Source organism: Hemicordylus capensis, chromosome 2 (assembly GCF_027244095.1).
Source record: "Hemicordylus capensis ecotype Gifberg chromosome 2, rHemCap1.1.pri, whole genome shotgun sequence".
Classification (NCBI taxonomy): Eukaryota; Metazoa; Chordata; class Lepidosauria; order Squamata; family Cordylidae; genus Hemicordylus; species Hemicordylus capensis.
The window spans coordinates 272,069,743-272,097,511 of NC_069658.1; the positions used below are offsets into that span (position 1 = coordinate 272,069,743).

Below are 27,769 nucleotides of genomic sequence, written 5' to 3' on the forward strand. Positions count from 1 at the left end.
ATATAGAAACTACTGCCCACGTCTTTACTGCACATTTTACACAGATATTTGTATAAATTTTATTGCCCCACTATTAACAGAATTTCTTGGTCATACTGATGAGTTTTATTTAGATTATCTGCTGTCCAATTTTAATGATTTGGTTTCTGGTAACATGGCCAAGTTTTGCTACATAGTTTGTAAAACTCGCAAAGAACTCACTATCTACTGTTAATGGTTATTGTTTATATATTATGCTGGTCAATGACCGAAATAAAGAATCTATCTATCTATCTGATTTAAACCTGCATTTAGAATAATTACCTTTCTAAAAAACAATAAACAAAAACAAGCTATTCCTGATTTTGGAACAAAGTGTATTTATGTTTTAAGCAATTAGATACCCAGGAATGCAATAACTGATATTTACTATTACAACATGATGACATCCATCTGCTTCCAGAATTTTCAAATAAAAATTGATCTCTGGGCTGCTTCATATTTTTCATGTGAAGAACACACTGGGTTTATAAATGGAGAACAACAGCACACATTTGCTTTCAAGCTGAGTGTAGTACTTTATGCAAAAGCAGCACCTTGATCTGTTTCATCATATTGGCTGTAGAATGTATTTTGTGTTCACATTTCTTTTAAAAAGAATGACTGCTTCATTGTCTTGACTTGACTTGCGCTGCGATCCTAACTGCATGCACTCATGAGAATCTTCCATTCACATTGCTCAGTAAGTTGCTAACTCATGAGAAGCATGTTTAGGATTGAGGCCTTGATTCTTATCTTTTCAAAAAATAACAAACAAAACAAAACAAAACCCCCAAACCAAAACATATCACAGAGCATGCACAGACAAATATATATTTTTTCAATTAAAATTTACATATACTGCCTAATCTAGCCTTTAATAAGTCATCTTAGCATGAATATGAGTTGCATTTCATAGAAATATCAATTTCATTTTTTTTAAAAAACCATGAGCATACAATGTTTTAACCAATACATAATTTCTTGTCCAGCAATTTATTGGTTTTGTTTTTCAAAATCATACAAGTTTGGTAGGTGGATATTTAGATACAGATTCCTGCTCCTGCATGATTGTTTCTAAAAATAAAGCAGTCAGTTATTTGGACTTCAAATCTGAGTCCTGTTTACAGCAGCCATTTATAGTTTTACTAGGACCTTGAAGCAAACTAGATATGACAGGAAATCTGTCATCAGGATCTCCTGTAGTTTTAACAAGAGTTAGCAGCCATGTTGGTGGAGCTGGACATCACACTGGAAGCACAATGCTGGGAGAGGGGCCATTTCCCTGTGCCATTTCCCCTGTTAAAACCACACCCCCTTGTAAGCTGCTAGTTGTCCTGTGAGGGAACATTTACAGGTATCATTTGACTACCTGAAAGTCCCCCGCCCATGGGCCAGATAGCTATGTATGGGATGGTTTTAACTGGAAAAATAGTGTGGGATAAGGGGTTAATCCCTGCCCCGACTCACACTGCAATCCTCTTGTTGCTATATATAGCAACCGGAGGAAATCTGTGATCAGAGAATCACATATCAATATCAATATCAATAAAAATAGATTCTCTGATCACAGATTTCCTCCATCACTTCTAGTTTGGCCCTTATTCATGAAGTGTTGTGTCAACATATATACCGAGAGAAACTAATAGAAATTAATAGAACTTCATTAGTCATTTCTGAATATAAACTGCAGGACCTAGGGTTGCCAACATTTTAATCTTGCCGGGTTCCTAACCGTGCCTTGAACAGTTGCAGGATAGGCAGTTCAGCACTTTCCCCCAGACAGTGTCACCATGCTTAATCTCTCAAATTTAGAATTCTAATGCATGTGTTAAAAGCACAGAAGGCCTGATCAAAATTAGTTTACAACTTTATTACTGGGAATGGATGTAGTCTAGTAATTCCATATTTCTTCTACTGGATTCAGTGAAACAATTCAGGATATGGCTGCCAGGCTGCAAGCCTGAAAACATTCATGATTCCTTCTAACAACAAACTAAGGTGGTTCCAAACTTATTGGTTTGGAAGCAAAACAGGGCCACTCAAAAACAAGGTAATGGTTGGGGAACTTCCTATATGTGGGAGTACATACATTTCTACGTTTCTAAGTTAAAAGCTCTTCATATAAAACTTGCCTATGAGCTTCTAGGACCTAAGGGATACTGAGGGCTCTTGAGCTATGGTGTCGTTGATTTAAAAAAATAATGGAGGGCATAGGGGGAGAGAGGGAATTGGACTGCTCAACCTCGTAACAGTTTATAATAGGAATCATAGAAGGGAAAGAATTGGGGTTGGAGGAAATTTAACAAATTTCCTTCCCTGTACTATACATGGATGTATCAAGAAGAAAGGGAAGGGAAGGAAAAACAACTTTCCCCTTTTCCACGCTCCAGAAGCCCTTCCTCCCTCTCTACCATTCTCATATAGCAATGAAATGCTGAAATTGAGGCTGGTAGCCCGTCCTAAAATTGATTTTTGTGCTATAGGAAGGCCTCAACAGAATGGGAAAGTGAAAAAGGCAACTTTCCTGATTCCCCTGAAACTTCTCCCTTCCTGAGAGACTGAACATTCTTACTAAAAGGCTGCTATTTCAGGAGACAGATGATAATGTTTCTGTTAGAGACTGGAGATACACTGCAATATTTTGTTACAGATTCCACTTCTATACCTTAAAATTTCCAAATACAACATGGGAGGGGGGAGGGGAGATGAGACAATTGGTTGAGCCTATTCCCTTCCAGTTCTGTCCAACTCCCTTTCTCACTTTAAATACTGTGTAGGACTCCAGAGGAGGGCTGCAGAAAACAGGACTGGGGAGGAACTGAGACAAGAAGCTACAGATTTAGGAAATGGTGAAGTATATAAACGTTCTCCTGGCTGCAGTCTTTCAACTCTAATTCTAGAGTACAGATTTTAATCAGTGTAAATTGAAAAGATCAAACTCACATGAGATCATCCCTTCCTTGCTGCAAACAGGAAAACCGTAAGCTTCCATTTTTGTACCCAGAAGAGAAGCTACAACGTTATATGAGTATGTGTTTCCGATGTTGCATTACTCATGCGAGTACAACAACACTGAAAGCACAAACTGTACTGTTATGCAGGGGTTAGCCATCTTACATTAACAACTGCGCCGAATAAGCCATTCACAAATCTTGGCTATTGACTTCAACGGGATTTTGTTTTTTATGTTATATAATTAGGATTTTTGTGCTAGGCTGCAGTTATTGACTGCCTGGGGAAAATATACAACCAAGATCAGTTTGGGGTAATACATATTTTCTAGATGCATCACTTCCAATAGAACACCGTGTAAGAGGTTTCTCTCTCTCTTTACAATCATTCAGAAAAGCAAGAACTAAGTAGATATTGGCTTTTAGATATTGGCTTTTGGAAAAAATATTGGTTTTAAGATACTGATGTACTTCATGTACAATGACCCTAAAATTATTTCAGTTTATGCTGGGATAAAAAGAACAATCCCATGCCACTGACACATCTCATAGTTACATTTTACAACTGGATTCTTTTGACAACTGGATTCTTGTGCTGGACAGACACATTTTGCGAGCAGGTACATTGTCTCAAGTGTCAAGTGGGTGGAAGAAAAATGTCTCCAATATATACATTTATGTTAAAAAATGAACTACACGCCAGATTTAGTCAGTGTTGCCTTGCTACAATCAGAGACACATCAATCTCAGTTGTTCTTTTGACAAGGCTGTATGCATATATTTAATGCAGAGAAATAAACAATACATATCCATGCCAAGATTACTTTTGATTTAAATGAGATCTATTGAACTGAATACACACTCAGCATCATATATAGCAGCCATCCATGACGGTGCAGAAAAGGCAGGCATTTGGGGGATGCCTAGTGGGATGTTAACTGGTAGATTTGGAACTTTAGGGAGGTTCACATTTGGTAGGTTCACATTGGGCAGATTACTTGTTAAACTCCTGTGGAAGAAACAGACAGAAAGAAAAAAATACCATCACGGTGACAATGCAGATGCAGCAGAAGCACAGTGGCACTCATAAACAAATCTGCAAAGTTCACAGCAAGACAACAGTCAAAGACCCAAACCAAAAACATTTCAGAGAGAAGCATGAGTATGGAAGGCTTAGGGTGTGGGATTTGGGATCCCCCCCCCGCCCCAGCAGTCTGCAATTAAAAAAAAAAGTTGCTTAAAATAAAAGAGAGCAAGGACAAAAATGAAAGAAGAAACATGTACGAAGTAGCAAATTAAAACATCCATACAAAAGGACACAGCCTACATATTTCAGAGCCTAGCTCCTAGTTTACAAGAAGGGAATACACTTTAATGATTAATATGTAGTTTAGCAGAATATAATGCTATGGTTATACTAAGACCTAACATGAATATTGAAAAGATTTTTAAAATATAGGAGTTTGCCAATGAATATAGAATCAGAATTTCCTTTCTTTTAAAAAAAAGGTGGCGGGGGGGGGGGGAAATTTGGCCTCAGGGAATGGTATTCCAATTGTCTCAACAATTGAAACCTGCACCCGTTTGTGCAGTTTGGGAACACAACTCTTTGGAGCCCCTATGTATGAGAGCTCTGGTGAGCAAAGGAAACTCTCCTGATTACATGGGCTTTCCCATTACTTCAACTGAGTAGGAAATACTGTATCTGTATACAAAGATCTGTATACTGTATCTGTATACAAATACTGTATCTGTATACACACATAGCTATCTTTTCTACCCACGTGAATGGAGAATCCTATATGTGTAGATGGCCCATGTGTGTGCATTCAACATGAAGGTTCAATTCAGAGGAAGTTACTTTATTATGAATTAATGCCACTGAATTCTGCTCAAAACAGAATTTGATGAGGATTTGTAGCAAAATTGCACCTGAATGAAGCCTAGACTTCCTGGAATCATTTTCTGAACAGAGTGTGCAACTGAAGAAAACTTCCAGATTTTTTTTTTTTGGGGGGGGGGGACTAGACACACACACACACACACACATGTCCAATCCTGTTGATATTTAGTTAAAGGTCTCTCTGAGATCAATAGAACATTCCCAGGTAAGAGGCGCAAAGGGCTGTGTTCTTAATAATTTAACTTTCTCTGAAATCTGTGGAAAAGCTTTGTTGTTGTTTCTAGGGGCAAAGAATAAGGTCTGTAGGAATCAGTTTGAAAGGTTTAGGATGCAGAATCTGAGTCTTGAAATCCCTGTCCAGTCCCAAATTCATCCAAAGCTCAGTTCAGTCCCTAACACAGCAAACAGCTTATGGCAGACCAGGTCCTCCTCAAATGAACAACAGTAATCAACCTTGCAGATTAGATAATCAGGTTTAGTAATACAAAGTTTGTAAAGTACTTTATAATAATAATATTATATAAATGATTAACAAATATTTTAGTACACTAGTGGAAACTGATAACTGCATACATTTTCCATGTGATAATGCATTTAATTATCAAATATTCTCCTTGAATCAATATGGCATCTGCTAACATTGCCTAGAGCAAAATTAAACATCTAGAGTTGAAATATATAATTTAAACCTAGAACATTCTAGACTCTGTGGTCACTCCTCAGCAATTTCCTACAATGAATGGTAGAGGTTGTGAACACACACCAATTTTTCTTCCATTTTCATGTCAGCTTTCTCCACACACACAAATATCACCATATAAGTTTAGAATGTGTGCTGACAGCAAGGTAGTGGGATTTCTGGAACAAAATAAACCAATACTGGGGTGTGTGTGTGTGTGTGAGCAACTTTATGGGTTATGACCTAGTTTCTGGGTGCTGCAGGGACTTGTTTCTGGGCTGTACTATTTCAGGCCACAGGTATGGGACTCACCTGACTGAATGGCCTTCCAGACAAAAACTGCCTGCACATAGTATGCTGGGGAGAAAACGAGGCTTGAACCTTTCTCCTTGACAGCTAGTTTTCTATATATTAAGGATATTTTTATACAGAGCCCCCCTTCAGTTTTAAGTAGTAGAGCCCACATGCAGTTTTACCCCCTCAGTGAGAATTAAGCCTACTCATTAGATTTTAGTCACGAGCCTGAAATATAATCTAACCACCTCTCTCTGTTTAATAGATTATAGTTTAATAAATGTATATATTCCAAGTAACATAAACATTGTACGTTAGTTTAGGTAATTAATCTGATGATTAATGATAAAATAATAAATGTCTTACTACTTGATATTCATTTGTAAAAGAAAACCTATTGTGATTTTAGTTTGTAGGAATGCACTGAGTATTTCTATGGCATCAACAGGAAACAAACATTTAAAAGACATAAACAATGCTCACTAAGGACAGCTTTTTATAGCAGACACATATTCTAGAGATGACAGTAAAAATACTCTCATATCATCAATTTCTCATACAAGGCAAAACTACCATCTGGCCAGTTTAAGAAAAGTGAAACTCTTTATCTGTCCCCCTATATTTGAGCATCACCCAACACAGTATGAAATTAATTCAGAACGTTTCTGGCAGTTTCATTCTGAAAGCAAATCCCAGTGCTCTGGTTCAAGACTCAGACAATATTATAAACTAAACTCTCTATGTGTTTCCGTACATTGCTATTATGACGAGGTGGTCAGCATTTGGTAGGCCCCATGTCTCTTTATTTATTTGCATCAGCTTATTGCATCGTGACAAAATTTAACTGACAAGAGAAGTTAACTGACAGAGAAGTATAAGAAGACCTTATACAGTCCACATTTTAGTATTGCCTGAAAATGGGACGGGGGAAGGAAGGAGCAACAATGGACCGGGATCCAAAAAAGTGGCATGCAGCGTTGGAATGCAGCCCTGATGCTGGTAAAATTGGGTGGTTGTGCTAACATAAGAACTGCTACATCAGACCCAAGGCCCATATAGTCCAGGATCATGTTTTTCACAGCAGATGCTTCTGGGAAGCCCACAGGCAATAGCTGAGGGCATGTCCTCTCTCCTGTTGTTGCTCTTCTGCAACTGGTATTTGGAGGCATCTTGCCTCTGATGCTGGAGGCGGCCTATAGCCCTCAGGCTAGTAGCCATTGATAGACCTATCCTCCAAAAATTTATCTAAACCCCTCTTAAAGCCATCTAGGCTGTTGACTGTCACATCTTGTGGCAGAGAATTCCATAGGTTAATTATGCATTGAGTGAAAAAGTACTTCCTTTAGTCTGTCCTAAATGTCTTGGCAATCAATTTCATGGGATTACCCCTGGTTCTAGTGTTATATAAGAGGGAGAAAAATTTCTCTCTATCAATTTTTCCACATCATGCAAGATTTTATAGGATTTCTATAATCTTTACCCTCAGTCGTCTTTTTTCTAAACTAAAAAGCCCCAGGTGTTGTAGCCTTACCTCGTAAGAAAGGTGGTCTAGGCCCCTGATCATCTTGGTTGCCCTCTTCTTCACCTTCTCCAGTTCTACAATGTCCTTCTTAAGATATGGTGACCAGAACTGTATGCAACACTCCAAATGTGGCCACACCATAGTTTTGTATAAGAGCATGATAACATTAGCAGTTTTATTATCAGCCCTTCCTAATGATTCCAAGCATGGAATTGGCCTTTTTTACAGCTGCTTCACATTGTATCAACACTTTCAATGAGCTGTCCACCATGACCCCAAGATACCTCAGTCACTGGAAGCTCAGATTCCATCAGCATATATGTGACACTGGTTTTTTTTTTTTTTTGCCCCAATATGCATCACTTTACATTTTCTTAAATTGAATTGCATTTGTCATTTTGCTCCTCGCTACCCCAGTTTGGAGCTACCTTTGGGAGCTCCTCACAATCTCTCTTGGATTTCATTATCCTAAATAGTTTGGTGTTATCTGCAAATTTGGCCACCTCACTGCTTATTCCAACTTCTAGATCATTTATAAATAAATTTAAAAGGACCTTTCCCAGTACAGATCCCTGGGGGACCCTACTTCTTACTTACTTCCATTTAGAGAACTGCCCATTTATACCTATCCTCTGTTTGCTGTCCTTCAACCAGTTACCAATCCACACATGAACCTGTCCCCTTATCCCATGACTGCTAAATTTTCTCAAGAGCCTTTGATGAGGAACTTTGTCTAAAGCTTTTTGGAAGTCCAGGTAGACTATGTCAACTAGATCACCTTTATCCACACACCTGTTGACACTCTCAAAGAACTCCAAAAGGTTGGTGAGGCAAGATTTCCCTTTGCAGAAGCCATGCTAGTTCTCCTTCAGCAGGGCCTGTTTTTCTATATGCTTAACAATTTTATCCTTGAGAATGCTTTCCATCAATCTGCCCGTAACAGACGTTAACTGGCCTGTAATTTCCTGGATCCCTCCTTGATCTCTTTTTGAAAATCTGTGTTACATTGGCTACTTTCCAGTCCTCAAGTACAGAGCATGATTGTAGGGATAAGTTATATATTTTAGCAAGGAGGTCAGCAATTTCACATTTGAGTTCTTTAAGGACTCTTGGGTGGATGCTGTCTGGCCCTGGTGATTTATTAGTTTTCAATTTTTCCAGACAGTTTAGAACATCACATCTCATTATCTCTATCTGACTCAGTTCTTTAGCAATAAGTGCTAAAGTGCTAGCAGCACTTCTGCAGTTCTGGGAAAACCACAAAAAGCACTGCTGGTTTAACTGCTCAGTCTTACCAGTGCTGGGACTGAGTTTCAACTCTCCAGCGGTCCCAGGTCACTGTCATTACAAATATCCTCTTCTGAAGAGTCTCTTGGATTGAAATGAATTGCTGATATTTTCTATGGAAGATATTTGATATCCATATTTTGAAATATGTTCTTTTCAACAAAATTGCCAGTACAATTCTAAATGGAACCATTTCTGATTTAGTAATGCCAGGTTTCCATCTTCGTTTGATACTGAAGCTATTCCATGATTACAGGAAGGTGCGCGAAGGGAGCTTCGCCTGCTTCCCAGTGGTCTTGGGAACCACTGGGCTCAAAGACGAGCCTGGTGCTCCCAAGGCGGCTAGCTCACCTAAACCACCTTCCCCTTAAATGAGATTAACGGAGCGAGCGCTCCATTAACCTCATTTCATTGCTTGTGTGTTGCTGCGGTGTGCAGTGACACATGAGTAGACATCCAGCCTAGAGGCTGTAAGCAGCCTCCCGGGTTCAGGGGTCTCTCCAGGATGCCCTGCATGCTTGCACAGGGCATCCTGGAACTTCTGAGGGCTGCATGGCCCCTTATCCCTGTAGCCCCTGTCGGCTCTGTGATGGATCCGGTAGTCATGTGGGTGGCCAATCCGGCCACCCAGCTATGAGCGTGTGCTCATCTGTGGGGAGAGTGGGCTAAGTCCGCTCTCTCCACAGAACCCCCTCAGGCGCTTCACACGTGTCGTGTGAAGCACCTCACTAATAAACAGGGCCCCCCTCTGTTGTATAACAAAAGATAGGAATGGTTGGAACAGGGTTTTCTATGGCCAGCCCACTGTATGTGACTTACCCACCCCACCGCCCATAATGTTCTTATTTGTATGGCCAGCTGCTGCCTTTCCTTTAAGCATGAGCAGCTTTTCTGCCACCCCTTTTCCCCTGCCCATACCTCTTTTCAAAACTGCAAAGCATGCTTTGAATAAGGTAAAGTGTGCTGTTGAGTCGTGTGGACTCCTGGCGACCACAGAGCCCTGTGGTTGTCTTTGGTAGAATGCAGGAGGGGTTTACCATTGCCATCTCCCGTGCAGTATGAGATGATGCCTTTCAGCATCTTCCTGTATCACTGCTGCCCAATATAGGTGTTTCCCATAATCTGGGAAACATACCAGTGGGGATTCGAACGGGCAACCTGTGGTTTGATAGTCAAGCCATTTCCCCACTGCTCAATTAGATGGCTTATGCTTTGAATACCTCACAGCTATTTCTATCCCCACCAGCCAAGATTGCTTTCCTTCCTTCCTGGCCTTCTTGCAGTGGCAATGATGAAGCGGAGGGGCAGCAGTGAGTAGGCAGGCACAGGCTGCCGGTGCTATTTTATTCCCTCCTATTGGTGACCCTGAGTGGGAATAATGTGTGTCTTATTGATATATCAGGTCATTCACAGAATTGCTGCTTCCCAGCTGAGGGTGCTCTTCTGACTTGTGTTTGCACAAGTCAGTTATGCATCCTTCAGTGGGATTTAATAAAGTGTATGCTGGTTTGCAATTTTGTTTGCAATTGGAGAGATTTCTTAACACTCTAATGAAGTAGGATAAATACCTATCAATATAATTTTGAAATTAGCACACACGTTAGAAAATGATTGAGAAGCTGTTAAAACTGTCAAAATCAGTAACCACATTACATCGATTGTAAAAAAAATAAGCCAAAAGAAGAGAGGAAAGACATATAAATTCATAAGGAAAAGCAATTAAAGTTGGTTAAAAATGAATTTTAAAAATACTTCTAGTAATGCTAAAAGGAATCAGATATTTTAATGAAGACATGAAGAAATAATCAGATATTTTTGTGAAGGAATGAAGGCAATGAGGTCATTCTTAAGACCAACCCTATCTGAGGAGAGCAGCACTAGCCTGGGTAGGGTTGGTCATGAGAACCGCTGGGATCGGTCCTGATCCTGATGCTCCTCTGCCAAGGGTAGCCTGGGTTTTAAACCTGGGCTAAAAGTGAGGGAGGAGGTATGTGCATGCCCTCCTCTCTCAGCTCCTGGCCACGTGAAGCTCAGGTTCTTGGCAGCCTGCTGCACCCAGCAGCAGGGAAATCCCCCAATGCCACACACTCTTCGCATAGTGCATTGTGGGATGTGAGAGGCCACAGCCTGCTCCCCACCCCTAGCCCCTTGGGATCACTCATGGGCTGGTAATGGGGGCATGTGGCATGAACAATCCCTAGAGCAGTGATGGTCGTGTGGGGTTATGTCCTGTCTTCCCCCCAGCCTCCCCAGGTCCACTGAAAATGGTAGTCTGAAAAACCTTAATAGGTACTATCATAATTTTAGATTGATCATGTTTATCATTAGTAATACCTTTTTCTTTTCTCACAATCAAATGATGATGCAAAATTATTATATGTGAATGTGCCTACACATAAATTTTTGTTCTGTGTTTTTGCAAGGATATTGCACTAAAATAGTGCAATACAAACAATTCTGAAAGGGAATTACTTTATGTGCACCAGTTCTTTGGAGTAGGAGTACAGACAGAATGAAAGCTTGAGGAGGAACTCCTCATTTAACGTGGAAGAGAAAATACACTTCCGGGGGGGAGGGAACTATGGGTTATTAGGTTTGGTGGGGAAGTTCACTAAAATGAGGGCAGGACTCCTCAAATGCTTGTGGGGAAGATCTTCATCTCTGTGTGGGGGCAACAGATTTTGTTTACATGCTTAATTACCTGATTTGCACTTCCAGCCAAGTTGAACATAAGAACATCCCTGCTGGATAAGGCCCCAAACCTATCAAGTTCAGCATCCTGTTTCACACAGTGGCCCACCAGATGACGCTGGAGAGCCCATAGGCAAGAAGTGAGGGCATGCCCTCTCTCCTACTGTTACTCCCTTGCATCTAGTATTTAGAGGCATCTTGCCTCTGAGGCTGGAGGTGTCCTATAGCCATTGATAGACCTGTCCTCCATGAATTTATCTAAGCCTCTTTTAAAGCCATTCATGCGGCTGTCAACACATCTTGTGGCAGAGAATTCTATAGAATTAGTTATGCACCAAGTGGAAAAGTGCTTCCTTTTAGAGGACCTAAATTACCTGGCAATCAGTTGTGCAGCTGGGAGGCCACCAACCTCTTAATCACCTTGTCCAAACATGGAAGGTTGGAGACAGGCCTATAGTTGCTTAACTCTGAGGGATCCAATGCAGGCTTCTTCAGAAGAGATCTCATAATTGCCTCCTTAAGGCAAGGGGGCATCCTGCCCTTCCTCCGAGAAGCATTTATAATATCTGCCAGGCCTTTACAACAACCCCCTTGCCTGATAGAAAACGCCATGTTGGGCAAACGTCAAGAGAACAGTTGGTAGGCTGCATCATTCCAAGCAGCTTGCCCACATCCTCAGGAGTCGCAAATTGAAACTGATCCAGCCTAGCCACATAAGAGGAGTTGCTGGACACTACCACATCAAACACTGCAGTAACTGTGGGATCTGAATCTAAGTTGGCCCAAATACAAGATTTGGGCCCAATCAACAAATACAAGGCCCAATCCACAAAGAACTCATTAAGAACACCACAACAGGTAATTGATGTTTCTCAATTCTGAGTCAAGGGAAGAGGGGCATGTACTAGCCCTCTCACAACCCTAAACAACTCTGCTGGATGTGACTTTGTGGATGTAATACGGGCAAAAAAGAATTGCTTCTTTGCTGCATGCATTGCTTGAGCATCGATCTTCAAATGCGCTCTATTTTGTAATCTGTCGGATTCGAGTTGAGTCTTTCTCCACTTTGCTCCAGTTGTCTACCTTCCTGCTTCAGCTCCCAACAGGAGCTGAAGCATATACCAAGGGGCCATTTCTATATACCAAGGAGCCAATCTTGAAAAGGGTTGGAGAGGGTTGGGGCGATCATGTCTACTGCCCTGCTGAATTTGCTGTTCCAGCTCTCTACCAGGGCATGAACAGAATCACTGGCAGAGCCAACACTAAATCCTTCCAAGGCTTCTTGTAATCTTATTGGATCCAATAATCTTCTCAGGTGGACCATCTTAACAGGCCCCTCACCCCTGCGGGTCATGATTGTCAGTCCATCTTTAACCAGATGGTGGTCCATCCATGACAACAGAGAAATGACAGGAGGCCCCACCCATGGAACACCACCATCAGAGTGAAAAACCCATCAGCGTACCCACCCATGGAACACTTATCAGAGTGAAAAACCAGATCAAGCATGTGACGAGCAACATGTATCGGTCCTGAGGTGACTTGGCATAGGCCCAAAGTTGTCATGGCCACAATGAACTCCTGAGCAACCCTGGACAAACTGGTCCCGAAGTTAACATTTAAGTCACCCACCATCACAATGCCATGTCTGAGACCAAGTCCGTCAGCTCAGTTAGGGACTCTGGTGGGCAGAGGGGTGATCAATACACCAACCGAAGACCCAGTCTATCCCTGGTCCCTAAACCTAAGTACACATATTTGATATGGTCAGACATGTTGATAGGAATCCTGGTAAGGGACAGGTTATTCTTATAGACCACAGCTACTCCACCTCCCCATCCATGTTCCCTTATCTGCTCTTCAACAGAGTACCCTGGAGGGAGAAACTGGAACCAGACTGGGCCACCAGCCTCCCCCAACCAAGTCTCCGTGATGCATACCAGGTTGGCTCCTTCATCCAAAATTAAATCATGGATGATTTTTGATTTATTGAAATTGAAAAGGCATTGAAAAGGAGTAAGGAGAGGCTCCGTGGGTGGTAGGCCCTGCTCCCCAAGGTCAAAGAGCTGGTAGGACAGTTGGAAGGGGAAATAGCTAGGAGATTTCTGAGTTCCCTTCTCATGTAATGGCCTGCTGACTTGCTAACATTACTTCTTCTAATCCCCACCATGACATTTCTGTTAATCTGGCAATCTTGTTCTCAAGATGAGCTGGGTTTTGCCGACTGCATCCTTCAATGCATTTGTATCTGCAAGGCTGCAAACTATAAAGCTTATTGAGAAACTAATGCAATAATGATGTTGGCATGATCCCTTACCTCATGTGACTGTGTATATTAAATCAGCCTGGGAACAGATTTAACTTATATATTCAGTGTTTTGGAAAACTGTGTTAGGGCTGCTATCTTGCTTTGATTCATTTTCTCTGCACAGTTTTGCCCACACTTACCAGCTGTGCAACCTTTTAAAGAGCAAGTTTACTCATCTCAGTGAGTTTTGCAGCTTTTGCAAAGTGTGTACAAAGGGAGAAAAAGAGAGGCATATTTATACGGCACTTGTAGAATTTTTTGATGTTTGCAATGTTTATCTGCATGTATGGCTTGAATTATTTCTAAGGTGCTGTGCAGCATCTAGCAATGAAAACATATTTTTTTAAAAACGGAGTTCTCTTATTTAGCCATCTGCTTAGGTTAAATAAAGTGTCATATATTTCAACCTTGATTTGCAAGCATGCATGTCACGGGGTCTATTTTAAAGACTGTTGTGATAGAACTTCCTGGCCTACATGAGGTAATGAGTTTTCATCCAAACAATTTGACCTAATGATTCAAAGCAAGATAGCAGAAGGCTCAACAAGACATCCTGGTTTCCTTGTTCAGACAAAGTTGAAAGCCTTTCTTCAAAACCCCTCTGATAGAAAGAAATAATATATTTGCCAATATTGTTTTACACAATAATGAGTGCTATTATTTTAAGTAATCAGCCTATAGATGGCTTCTGCTAGTCTAGGGAACAAACTTAGTCCGCTAAAGGTGAACAGGCAGCTCCTCCAGCAGTATATGGAGTCTTACTAGAATCGAACATGAGATTCTGAAGCTTTGTTTCATTACTAAGTGGCAAGAGCTCTTCCTATGCAACAGGAACAGGCTGGATTCAACTCACACTATTATATGGTAGGCTGAATCCTGAAAGGAGAAAAGGTGGGTCATCCTGCTTTGCTTCTTACTGTGTTGAAGAGGAAAGCCTTCTGGGAGCTCACCATGCTGCTGAGTGGGTCCTCCTGACAAACAAGATGACTCCTTGATAATGCACTGAACCGGACAACCACTTGCAAGAGTAAAACAACATGGGGCTCCTTTTGTAGAGCAGTTCTGTTGGCTTGTGGGACTAATCAAGAGCAAATGCTTGGGCTGTTCAGGACCAGCCCAAGATGTCTGAAATGGTTACAAGGTCTAAGAAGTGTGCTCCAGAATCTCTTGCAATAATATAGAGGGTTCTAGATTACAATTAGTGTGCAGATGTGCACACTCCAAAGGCTGTACTCCAGTATTCTTTGTGACAGTTCAAATATCTGCACTTCTTTGACAGTATGCTGGTGCCCCCACATATTGCTGCCCACCACATATTGCCATCTCAATCCACTGTATGAGTTGCTTCTGTAGTCAGGCCAATGTGGGGCACTGTAGCATTACAAACTGATGATAATGATGCTACTTTCTGAAATTTTTGTTAGCACTATATGTGCAAAAAAACCTACAAGCGTGTAAACAGATGCCACACCTTTATCTGGGATAAATGTACTGCTGCCAATTACCATCTCTGCAAAGCTTTAAAATGTAAAAATACTTTTCAAATAACAGTATGCTATGTGAGTGATATGGGATTTATTTGCAGGGAAGTGGAAGAGATTAATTAAAAACTACATACAGTATATGAAAATGAGCTTGCTAATAACCATCAGAATTGTGTATCTCCCTGGAACACAGAAGGAAGATTCCATCACATCCATTCCATCACTCTGAATCCTGTCCTGCACATTATGGCAGTTTGAATGCTGGAAAAGAGCCTCCCCTTTGTTGATGCCACTTGTCCCATCAGGCAGCAATACATGCTTTGATATGATAAATCTTTTCAGCAGTATATTGAAAATTCCACCACATTTTCATGCACTCACATTTTTATGTGTGAATCACAGCACACAGCCTTCATTGTAAATCCAGTGTAAGAATTGAGTTAGGCTGAAAAAAGAATTTAATGAAGGAAACTTTTCTGTATACTAGAATACTTATACATTAATATTTACAGATGAATATAAAAAGAAAGAAAGGTGGGGGGATAATCTAGCCAAGGTTAAGGACTTCTAATCCCTATATATTTTAACAAGGGAGTTGGACATGTGCTGAACTCTTCAGCTGAAATCAATGGTATTTAAATATGCTAATCACTACTGCATTGTGCCCATGGATGGCATAAGAGGCATTTCAAAATGGATTTTCTCTGTATACAACTTTAAAGATTAAATAATAAATACATTTAGCTTGTGATCTTATGTCATAGATTAGAACACTATTACCACAGAAAACAATGGATCTTGTTCATGCACTGAATCATAACTGAAATATATAAGAATTTCCCAACAATCCGATAGAAACAGAGGTTACTATTCAAAAGCCAAACATCATTATTGAAGAAGAGTCTTCTAAGCAAGGAAACCTGAGCAGGAAAAAACAGTTTAGTGACTACAGACTTCAACCTATTTATTCCTAAACAGGGACAATTCTCGAATAAGCAAATTGTGGACCCTGGTTCTGACCTCTTAGACATAAGAAGTGTATTTTTAAAAGCAATTAATTTAATTTTAAACAAATAATTGCATGGCATGCATTATTTGTCGAGAGTATGCTTTAGAATCATGACCATTATCTAAAATAAAATATACTGTACAACACAATTTTTAATATTTGATCAAGCTCTTTTCCAAACATGTTTGAGACATGAAATAGTCTTGCAAAGAAGACTTCATAGCAGAAGAACAATTTGAGTATTATGAATTATTGCTTTCATTCCAAATGCACAATGAAGAATTTCATTTTCTACTCTGTGGAAAATATATATTCCTAAGATCTTTTATGGGAAGAAATAGGAAAGCATTTAATAATATATCAAATCCAGAGAATCCATAAAATAGTTAAGGAAACTTCAGCATTTGTATCTTGAAATTCTTAAGCTGCAATGTGTTTTTTTAAATAAACCTATCTTAAAATATTGCATGATTTGCAGGCAGAACTACATAATGCACAAGGGAAAAACACACACTCAAATGGCTCCTTCTAATTGGAGTGTTTTGCATCAGATAAGTGGTTGGTGGGAAGTGGAGGCTTAACTCTTCCCCGCACCTGCTGGTTTCCCCCTGCAAATCCCCCAAGCTACTTATGTCAATGGGGAGAGAAAGTCAGTTACAGCAGAAAGGGGGCCGGTGAAGAAGAGTAAAGTGCCCCATCCATAGCATTGCTAGTGCAAACAGCTTCTTCTAAAAACATATCTGTCCATTAGAATGACTTTATGCACATTGGTATGCAATGACCTAAAGCAATTTTCCCTAAAAACATTATCTGACCTTAAGAAATTTACCTTAAGCAAAACCATATCTGACCTTAAGAAATCTGACAAGGAATTCTTTCTAAAACCTTCTTTCCCCAAAGTGATTTCTGTTTGATGATAGACCATGTGCTGATATTGCTTCTCAACACAAAAAATCAGGGTCAATTCATAAGAATACTGGGAATATGGTAACTGCTGGAAAACCACTCACTGCAGGTATGCACAGGATCAGGCTTTTGATATGTCAGACCAAATACTAAAAAAATGATATATGTTAAAAAGTTGATTCTACATACTGCAGTAGCTGCATAAAACCAAATGCATGTGGAGTGATTTGGGGTCTTACGATGAAGTGTGGTTTAAAAATATAAGTAACTAAATAAACAGTTTCCTTCTTCAGGGGTGGACCATCAATTGACTGACCTCTGACATTGGGCTTTTGCGCTGAAAATCCTACCATAAGTCCCGTTCATTTTAAGCCAGTTTCATTCCTCTCCAAGCTAAGAGACCCCCAGGGGCGTAACTACCATTAGGCAAGGGGAGGCGGCTGCCTGGGGGCTCCCACGCCTCGAGGGGCCCCCCAGAGGCAAGTCACATGTGAAGTGAGTGTGTGTGTATCAGCGAGGGGCCCATTTTAAAATTTTGTCTCTGGGCCCACTCCAGCCTCGTTACGCCCCTGCCCCAAGCGAGGATCCTGCCTACTCTGTGATTGGGATGGCTTACTGGAAAATATGGCATACTCAGAATGGCAAGCAGATATGCCAGTACAAAGTATAGCAGTGCCAGTCCCAGAACTCTTGATAGAACAGTTTGTATATTGGGCTATAAAGAACCAAAAGAGCCAAGAAAATGAAAGGATTCTCAATATTTCCAATCCCAAACTTAAATAAATAAAAGTAGTTAACAACACATAATATACTAAAGATTATGTATTGTTTCTTCCATGAAACCTTTGAGCTTAAAAAACGCCTTATTTTTTAGCACTGAACCAGAAAAAAGAAGGTAATTATTGAAGAACTGTTCTAATATTTTATTAATTCATCTGTGCATCTTTCCTCTTGTACCCGAAAACTCCGATTGTATGAAAGGAGGTATCCTTACTTTACTGGCTCCCATGACTCCCGCTCAAAGCCCCTGTGAATTGACTGTGCAATTGAGGACTCCATGAGATCGACATATCTAACAACAAGTGGAGCAAACAGGTCTTGAAGATGTTTGTGGTATTTGCCATTGCACAAATTATCTAGAAAAAACAAGTAAAATTAAAGTTAGCAATCTTCCACAGCAATCCACATACAGCCACATTCATTACACAGTGTATTTTTGTAGGATAATTTAGTAGGGCAAAACAAACCATAAAGGGTTCTTTTATTAAACCATTTACTCAAAAGAAATTTCAGTGATCTCTATGAAATCCCTGGATCTCTTAAATTAAAACAAGCAATCAATGAAATACTATCTATTCGTATCAACAGTTAATTATCTACAAAATAACACATCACTGGCTGGCATGTAGTACAATGATCCGCTTGCAGGGTGTGCAAATTTGTGGTAGCACAAGAAGTTAATTTGGTTATGCTAAAAACAGAGTTTGTGAAATAGGGATAACATAATAGCCCTTTTGAACAAGAGTCCCCATTGATATAACTGAGGTGTTGAATAGTGCAACTCTGGACTGGAATGAAAACTCCAGATCTAGCGTTATCAGCTAGAGCAATAGATATGTACTAGAATAAATCTTTCTGCAGGGGGTCACTGCTCTGGATGTCAGCCACTACACATGGATTGTATATAATATCGGCTTCCTAGGTAGTAAACTTTGTGTCATCTATCATTCTTTAAATCTTCAGATGTTAAAGCACATCTGCTCTATAATACTAAATTCATATCTGATTGTTTGAACTCTGAAGCAGCTTGGAACTGTAATTTCAATTCAATACAGTTTATTATGATCAAAGATCAGCACAAAACTGTAATTTCATGTAGTGTGGAACACTCTGCCCAATCTGCATCGTCCTTAAAGCTAAACTCTAACATTTTAACGAATTTAAATTTGTGGTACAGAAATGCCTGTAAGGCAGAGTATTATTTTTCTTGATTCCCCCCACCCCCGAATCATCATGAAATTCATAAGAAGCAACTCAGATTCTTCAGGGATGTCTCTCGTTCAGGATTCAGCTGTGAACCCTTTCCCCCCAAATGAGCTCATTCCACAAGTGTACTCTGGATGCCAGCCACTCTCTTTACTCCAGTGGCACTTTTAAAAAATTCCTAAAAGTACAACAGAATAAAAGTCTAAAGCTCCTTCTCAGGAAATTTTCACAATGGCCATCTTGCAGCTTTTGTTACTGTTTTGTTTCTGAGGCAGCTATATCACTAATTTATAAATATAAATATATGTAGGACAAGAATTCTTCTGATTTAGGAGACTGTAGAGACTATGGACCTCAGTTTCAAAGACCTTTCTTATACCTCTTTGAATCTTCCTCTTAAGTGGAAAAAGAAAGTTGTGGTTTAAACATTGTACTATCTTCTTTATTCTAAACCAATTTTTTATAAATAATTTTTGAACAATAAACTTAATTTACATGTTTTCAAAAATGTCACTGTTTGTGCTGTTCATTTCATTACACTCTTTGAGACAAGGACCATATTCCACTTTGCATGATCTTATAAAAGTATTAGCAATGACCGAACCATGTTTCTGTAAAGCACTCCTCCTCACTGGTGTGCAACTGAGATTGGCTTTGGACATCAGAAACACCATCAGACGCTGGTGTAGCTAGGGCAGTGGAGACCTGTATTCGGCACCCAGCACCCTCCCCACAGTGGCACGTGCACCCTTCCCCTGCCAGGGCATGCTCCTTTGGTGCACATCTTTTTTTCTTGCCAGGACAGTAGCCACTGCCCCACTGCCATTGCTGTTCCTACAGGCTGCCACTCACTGTGGCCAATATCCCATGCAGAGAAGCAGGCAGTGTCCATTCTGTTCCTCACTGGAGAGAGGGACAGAACAGGGCATCCCTGTTTCCCAGTGCCCCCTGAGCCCAATGAGAATGGAGAGCATGTATGCCCTCTTTTTGTGTTACCCTGCTTCTCAGTGCCAGTGTGGCAGTGGGCAGCAGCAAAGGTAGTGGCAGGGGAAGCTGCGGCAGAAAGTGGAGGGAGGTGCAGGGTTGGGTAGGGAGACTGGTGAGGGGCCCATGTTCTTGGAACATGTTTGAACACCGGTAACTCTGGCCCTGCCTGCGCAGTCTCTTGTACAGTTGGCTGCTGGTACTTCTTTTGTAATGTTGGCTGCTGGTACTTCTTCTGCCCACCGCATATTGAGATCATCAAGAGAGGCCTGTCTCCATTTGCCGCCAGCTCGTGACCGGCGGTGATTCAGGAGCAGGGCTTCTCTGTAGTCGCTCCTAGGCTGTGGAATGCGATCCCTATACACATTTGTGGTTTAACTTCTTTGCTAGCCTTCAAAAGAGCTCTTAAGACACTTTTTTGGGGTGTGTGTGTGTGTGTCAGGCTTTTAGTAATCTTTGAATGTTTTAAATGTTTAAAATTGCTGTTTTTAACAGTTTGTTTTCTTTTCTTTTATTATTGTCTTTATTTTTGTGACCCACCTAGAGCCTTTGGAGTCAGGCAGTATATAAATTAAAGACATAATAGATTTTTAAAAGGATCTTGTGTTGAAATACTTCTTAAGCTGTACTGACATTCACAGCCTCCACATGAACTTTTTGGACATCACTAACAAGCACCACCGGCTGACTGAAGAAGAGACTGCACAGCTGGTTTTGCTCGATCATATGTTCAAAGCTACTTTCAAAATGGCATAATGGTTTGAACCAGTCTTTCTACAAGAATATCCATCTGCATTAGTTAAGTTCCTTGAGTATGAATAAACAGTAACGTTTCAATTTCAAATGCAGTGAGAAATGTAAAGCCCATTTAAAGGGCCACTAATATTCTACAGCTTGAGGAACAGTGAAAAATACTGGCATTAGCTTTGTCCTATCAGTGAAACAACATTAAATTGTCAAAATACAATACATACAGTCACTACGAAGGGAATCATTTAGAAGCTGAAATAGTGGAAAGCTGTCCCAGGTATCTGGGGGCTGGACCTCTAGTGCGGCATCCATATCCACCGCAAACAATGAGAGGAAGGTTTCCGCATGTTCAACCATTAAGTCTGACCACCAAGCAAAAGCCTTTAAATGCAGTAGGAAAAACAAAGTGTGAAAAGTATTAGTGTTATCCTGAACCACTGTAAATTGTACCCATCTTTATTTAAAAACCTACTAACGAGCATCCTATAGAAAACTAGCTTTATTGTAAAGAGAACAGCAATGCAAAATGCTAGGATACTGGTGCAAATTGCATCCATTAAGCACCTGCTACTTTTAGGCAGGAACCTTTCAAGGAGTATAAAAGCAGAGCTTTCTTCTTCTTCTTCTACATATCTGTATTGGGATCATGGAGAAGGTATGACTGTTCAGTTTACAATAACCCACTTAATTTATTTTGGATCATGCTATTTACTGCAGGGGTAAACTAGTTTGTTGTCTAAAATAAAGAACATCTTGGAGTTTCTTCACTGTGTTTGTGGGTTTTCTACTTTTCTTTCCCACAATGTTCTCAAAAATTCATCAGATTCATAATCACTGTAAAAATGACACTGGCATTGGGACTGAGTAGCCCTAAAACATTCCATATTAACAATTCAAAGTCAACCAGTGGATTAAAAACCTACTTTAATTTTATATACTTACATATTAAAATAAACTGGTCTGAAATGCTATATCAAACATGAGAAACCAATTTTAGAAAAACTCATCCACAATCAAGCCAGGACTTGACTATGAACAGGAAATAATCTAATATAGAAAACCAAGAAATCTCAGTGAAGTAACTCATTGCCATGCGCATGGGTCCTTAAGAATTCACTGTACAACTTCTTTGAAGTGACATTCACATCATACATGACTCAGATGTGAATGTGCCTGGAACACATGCACGCATCTTTAAAATCACTTTTGGCTTAGGAACATGCAATATGAGTAGTGTTATCAACAGGGTCTTGTGCAGTTACTATTACACTATGGAAATTCCTCAACAACTTAGTGTTTAGACATGCTAAGAAATTTTATCTAGTAGTTTCTAAGGTCGGGGGACACACATTATATTAGAAAGATGAGAGAAATGCTAAGCATATTTGATTAAAAATCTTCCTATAATTTTAATTACTGCCAATAATGATCTGCTCCAAGTCCTGAGGAGGAAATGACAAGATTGTCATCTGTTAGAAGCATGGTCTTTTCTTTTCTGGCCCCAAAGTTATTGGCACTCTCCTGCAGTCCCCATGTGTTCAGAGATAAGTGAATACTTTTCCCACCAGACATCTGGGATTTATTTGTTTATTTATTTATTTAAGGTTTCTGAAAGACCTCTTTAAGGCATAAATACATAAAGCATAAACCAGATGTCCAGAGTTAGCAAATGTTTTGATGTAACACATCAGCTTCAGTGCTATACACAAGTGGCTGAAGCATGCTCTAAAATACACTAGCTAGGCATCATGACTCAGTAATTTGACAGCAAATTGCCAATCTTATTACAGTACTTATCAACCAATCCTGTTATCTCATAATAAGGAGGAGGAAAAGTGAAAACACACACACCCCTGCTCAATACCCAATGAATTTCATAGTTTCCCTTGATGTTTCTCTTTGATATGCACTGCCCACTATACAGCCCCTATGATCTCGAAACAACATTTAGTGAAGTCAAGGCTGTATGCTAACAAATGTAAAATGGAGGATTGCCAAATTTCTGAGAATGGAGGATGGTGTCAAATAAAGGGGGTGGTAATAAAATGTTTTGCATGGAATTTATGCAGTTTTATATTGGGGAAACAGGTAGATGCTTGATAGAAAGATACAAACAGCATTTGGCAGACATACAGCATAAAGATTGGACAAAGCCGTAGACAGTTCATGTCAATGAGAAACATCAAGATAAAGCAGTGAATACAAAGATATCTATTTTGGCTGATGTGAGACAGTTGTGAGAAAATGGAAGATAAGGGAAGCAATGTATATAGAACAGCTTTGTCCCACTATAAAAGTAAAAGAGAAAATGAGGGAAGCAATGCAATTCATTGGCAATTGAGCAAGGGTGTGTATTTTCACTCTCCCCACCTCATTATAGATTTGTAACAGGATTGGCTGATTGGTACTGTAATAGGATTGGCTGTTTGGTGTCAGTTTGCTGAGTCATGATGCCTAGCTCTTGTATTTAAGAGCATGCTTCAACCACTAGTGTATAGCACTGAAGCTGATGTGTTACATCAAAACATTTGCTAACTCTGGACATCTGGTTTATGTTTTAATACATTTAAAAGGTCTTTTATAAACTGTATGGATTTTAGAAAATATGTGTATTTCACCGCCATTATACCATCTTATTTTATTTATTTGTCTGCTTGTTTGTTTTGTTTTATTTTACAAATGTGTAGACCATCCCAAACTTCTGTCTCTGGATGGTAAAAAAGTCTCTGCAATTAGTTGCAGGATTTTTTTTACTGTGGCCATTGTTTATGTTTTAACTGGATTTAGTTTATGTTGTCTGACATCCAGACTAACAAAGTGCTTGCACAACAAACAATGCTACTCCAGTGCAAGAAGATGATGGAGCTGTGCAGTGTAGCAGGGATGCTTGAAATTGCACTTTTGCACACCTGCATAAAAGTTTACTGCAAAACATATGAGATTGTCACAGGTTGTGCATCAGTTCCACAAGTACAAGCATGTTTGTGCTAGGGCAGCACCAGTCTGGAAGCAAACTCTAGACTTACCTCAAAGTCTTATACCTTGTGCTAGTGCAACATTTGTACAAGCATTTCCTTAGTCTGAATTTTAGGCACTTTAAATATATATATTTTGTGGGCACTTCTGTTGAATCGGCTTACATGATGCATGGCCCTCTAGCAATGGAAGGAGTCCTCCCGATCTGCAAGAAGACTTCAGCATCCTTGTGGCTGAAGGCTTCTTTGCACAGTAGATTGGGTATGGAGGGGGGAAGAGCATGGTTTTCGTATCTCTCCTCTCCCATCTTTCCACTTTTATCAATCTGTTCCTGAAAGCTGTATGGCCTTCAGGAACAGATTTATAGACGTGGAAAGGGCTTTTGGATAGAGGGCAGGGACATCAATGCAAACTTCCATCCTGTTTGTCAACTTTCCCTTCTAGCTGAAGCCTGAAAATGATCCTCACGGGTCACAGAGGGAAGGGAAGATTGCAGAAAATTGCCATTCCCCCTTAGCCCCAGTGCAGTGTCACTGCACAAGAGCTTCGTTAGTCTGGATGGTGACCATTATTATTATTATTATTATTTCTATTTTAGCATTATTATTATAATTTGGATAGGGAAGGTTTGAGGAGACCTTAGTAATTCTGTTCATACATGATGAATAAATCCAGCCTTGGGGGACAAAATAATGTTTTCTCCAAATGTCAAACTAATAATTTCAGAATTCTTCAATTAAATGTCTGTTCCCATAAGTAAAAAGAAAAGAACAAATGCTTTCGAAATTCAGAAGAAAGGAACATAGTCATTTCTGATGAACAATGCTTTTCATTCCGTATGTAGCACTCAGTTTGCACCTCAATAAATCTGCACATTCTTGCCCAAACTATTGTCTTGTGTTTGCAGTAAGCCCTTCCTTTCTCAAAAATGAGAGAAGTAACATATGGTTTTTCTGAACAATCTTTTTCAACAGAGTAAAGTTTAGTTGCCATCTACTTACCTTCTTCATTACAAGCATGAATAGGAAGTATCTTCCTTACACCACCACATCTATAATTATTTACTTTGCCCATGGAAGCACATGTATATATGCATGTCTTGAAGGAGTAAAATACATATATACATATTCATACATACATACATATGGAGAGAGAACTGCAATATTGAATACCATAATAGCTACTGCCTTATAATAGTCCCTATTACATAGTGTTGCAAAAGAAAGAAAAATCCAATTTGATAAAAATTAGACACATGGCAAAGACTTAAAATGTCTTGTATAGAATATACTTGGGTCTAAAATCTTAAACCCAATCACAATGCCACATCACAAATAGCTTTTAAAACTTTTCTCAGTGTGGCATGGCTGCTTACTGTTCATTCACAGGTACAAGTCCAAAGCCGTCATCTTCATATGAAACTAGTGGTACAGTTCTTTGGATTCTGGCCATGTACTTAATTATCAGCTTCTTTGTTCTCTAGTGTGGGTTTTTGTTGTTGTTGTTGCTTGTTTATTGTTAAAGAATCAGTTGTGAACTAGCTGTGGAGGAAAACTTAACATCTTTTAGTATTTTCCATATGGGTGTTTCTCTTTCTACAGGTTACAATTACTATAAGGAATTTTGAAAGGTGTGCCCAGTAACAGGTGTGTTTACCCGCTGTGCATTCTAGAAAATCATTTGTGTGGAAATGTGGTTTTTCTTAACTGTTTGTCAATATGGGATGTAAGCTTCTTTTTCTGAATAGATTGATGAATCACCTCTGTGAAGTCTTATGTAAACTTCAAGTGACCTAAAAACTAGGTGAGAAAACTGGGGTGGGGGTGGCGGCAGGAAGCTATAAAATTTTTTGGACACTATTACATAGCCTGTAACCACACCTTCAATAGTATAACATGGGAACTGCATTGGAAGATTATTTTTCCTGAGGTATAATATCCAAAAACATAGGGTGACAGCAATCTGTGTTGCCATCATCCATGATAAGCGTTGGTTCATATATTATGAGTGAAGTGTGATTGCTGATCACCCACAGTGTCTTCCCACACTGTTTAGGCAATGTTAGAATAGTGAGATCACACAGGTAGGGCTGTTGATAGTTACTTCCCTGGCCAGCATTATTTGATGTGGTAGCAATTCTCACCACATAGGAAACTAGTGATCTGTAGCCTTTCACCACACATGGGCTTTCACCACACACATTCCTGTTTCCTGGCTGTAAATGTCTTCCCACAGGCTTAGTAGATGATTGGAGCCTAGAGGTGACTGAGTGCTTTGTAGTTAAGAATGATCCTCTGACATTATCTCCATATGGATTCTGCTCCACTATTCAGTCCTTAAGGAAAGCGTGGAAAAATCCAAATCAGGAACTGTGTTTTTATCGCTTTCTTTTTGAAAGGAAGTTTGTGCCTCAAAGTCATAGCCATTTGCCTTCAAGTTCCATTACCATTAATAACTACTGATTTTTCAGTCTTTACAAGGATGTGTAAAAGATGATAGTGAGGTGGGAAATAACGTTATTTTCTTTAGACACATCACCACAGCTCACAGAGCTTGCTCTTTCTTAATTAGATTGCTAGCCTCCTGACTACAAGAAAATAGATGTTGCTTTGCTCCTCAGTTTGAATAACCTCTCTCCATATATAAATATTGTATATACCAGAACAATACACACAATGAACAAAATTATAGGAAGGCTATTGTTATCCTAGCTACTCATTTGTCACTTATTTTCATAACCAGCAGGGTGAACTATATATCAGGTTTATGCTGAGCAACAGAGGTAAACAACAGGTTGAGGAAAGAGCCCAGGCAGGTAGGACAAGTGTTGGGATGTAACTGCAGTGCTTGTAAAAATATATCCATTGCTACATGCATGGGCTGGAGAATTCTCCCCACATTGGCCCTGTGATGTAGGGCTACAATTCCACAAGCAGTTCCATTTGAAGTTGCTGTTACATTCCTTGGTTCAAAAGTTACAAAGCAAGGATGACCCAGGTAAGATCCCATTAGGAAACATGGCACCGAGAGGGCATGCACGAAAAATGACAGGAGGTGACTTGTTTCATTCAGTTTAGTCACATACCTCTTTCCCCTGCCAGGATCATCCAAGATTGAATGAACAGTAGAAAAACAGGGAGGAAATTTAAATATGCAATCAGGCATTAGTTGGGATTTGTGGATTGCTGTGTACTAGAAATAAATTATTTTTACTCTGCTTTTATTAGACATCTGCTTTATGGTTTTTTAAATGGTGAAGTTATTTGTGTTAAAATGTATTTAATGCAATATAGACATATCAAGAGAAGGCAAGCAAAAATTTGGGATTTAATGTTACATTGTTAAAAGTAACCAACAAAGGATGGTTTTATCTTAATTTTAAAGGATCATTTATCAAAGTTACAAATAACTGCATTTTCAAAGTACATTGGGTATGAACTTTCTTTCAGCTAACTTCACGTGTAACAGGACCACATGTGGGAGATGAAATGCTGACCCCAAATAATGGCAAACTTACATTGACCACTTAGGTGTCAGAACTTCATCTATGAAATTAATGTATGTGCTTAAATCCTAACAGGACTATAAACTACTTTTGCTCTTAAGGATATATGATCCTGCACATTAACTTTACAGTGCCAACAGTGATGTGTACATGGCAGCTAAAAAGAGATCCAGTGCTTGAAATGTGTGGCACAGCCCTTAAGTGCTGGTCAGTCATTCTCTCTCTTCTATGGGGATGATCAGCATGAGTTTGCCCTACCTACACTGACTCCTAGTGGCCTGTGAGGTCCATAAGTTGCTGTGTAAGTAGAATGGAGAGATCAGTGCTAAGAGACCTTGCATGGCACAGCTGTGCTGCAGCAAGGGGAAGAAGATGATACTAGCAAAGTCATACCAGTGACTGCAACCACATTAGTGGAGACATTCGTGCTGGAGCCCTGCCACCTGATTTCATGATTTGTTTTTAGGAGAAAATGAAGTACTTTCTCTGTTTAAAAGTGGTATCACACCATTT

General features: G+C 39.8%; 1 protein-coding gene across 15 annotated transcripts in view; it reads right to left on the reverse strand.

The window, feature by feature from the left end:
* CADPS (calcium dependent secretion activator) overlaps positions 1 to 27,769 on the reverse strand; it is a 544,177-nt gene that overhangs the window by 102,287 nt on the left and 414,121 nt on the right. For 9 of the 15 annotated variants that reach the window (XM_053299036.1, XM_053299044.1, XM_053299037.1 and 6 more), the window contains 3 exons: positions 21,000 to 21,156; positions 18,050 to 18,191; positions 3,835 to 3,981 (listed from right to left, as the gene is read on the reverse strand). In XM_053299036.1, the coding sequence (XP_053155011.1) occupies positions 3,835 to 3,981; positions 18,050 to 18,191; positions 21,000 to 21,156 (446 nt within the window). The remainder of the gene's footprint in view (positions 1 to 3,834; positions 3,982 to 18,049; positions 18,192 to 20,999; positions 21,157 to 27,769) is intronic. The other 6 variants (XM_053299049.1, XM_053299045.1, XM_053299050.1 and 3 more) reach the window with 1 other exon arrangement.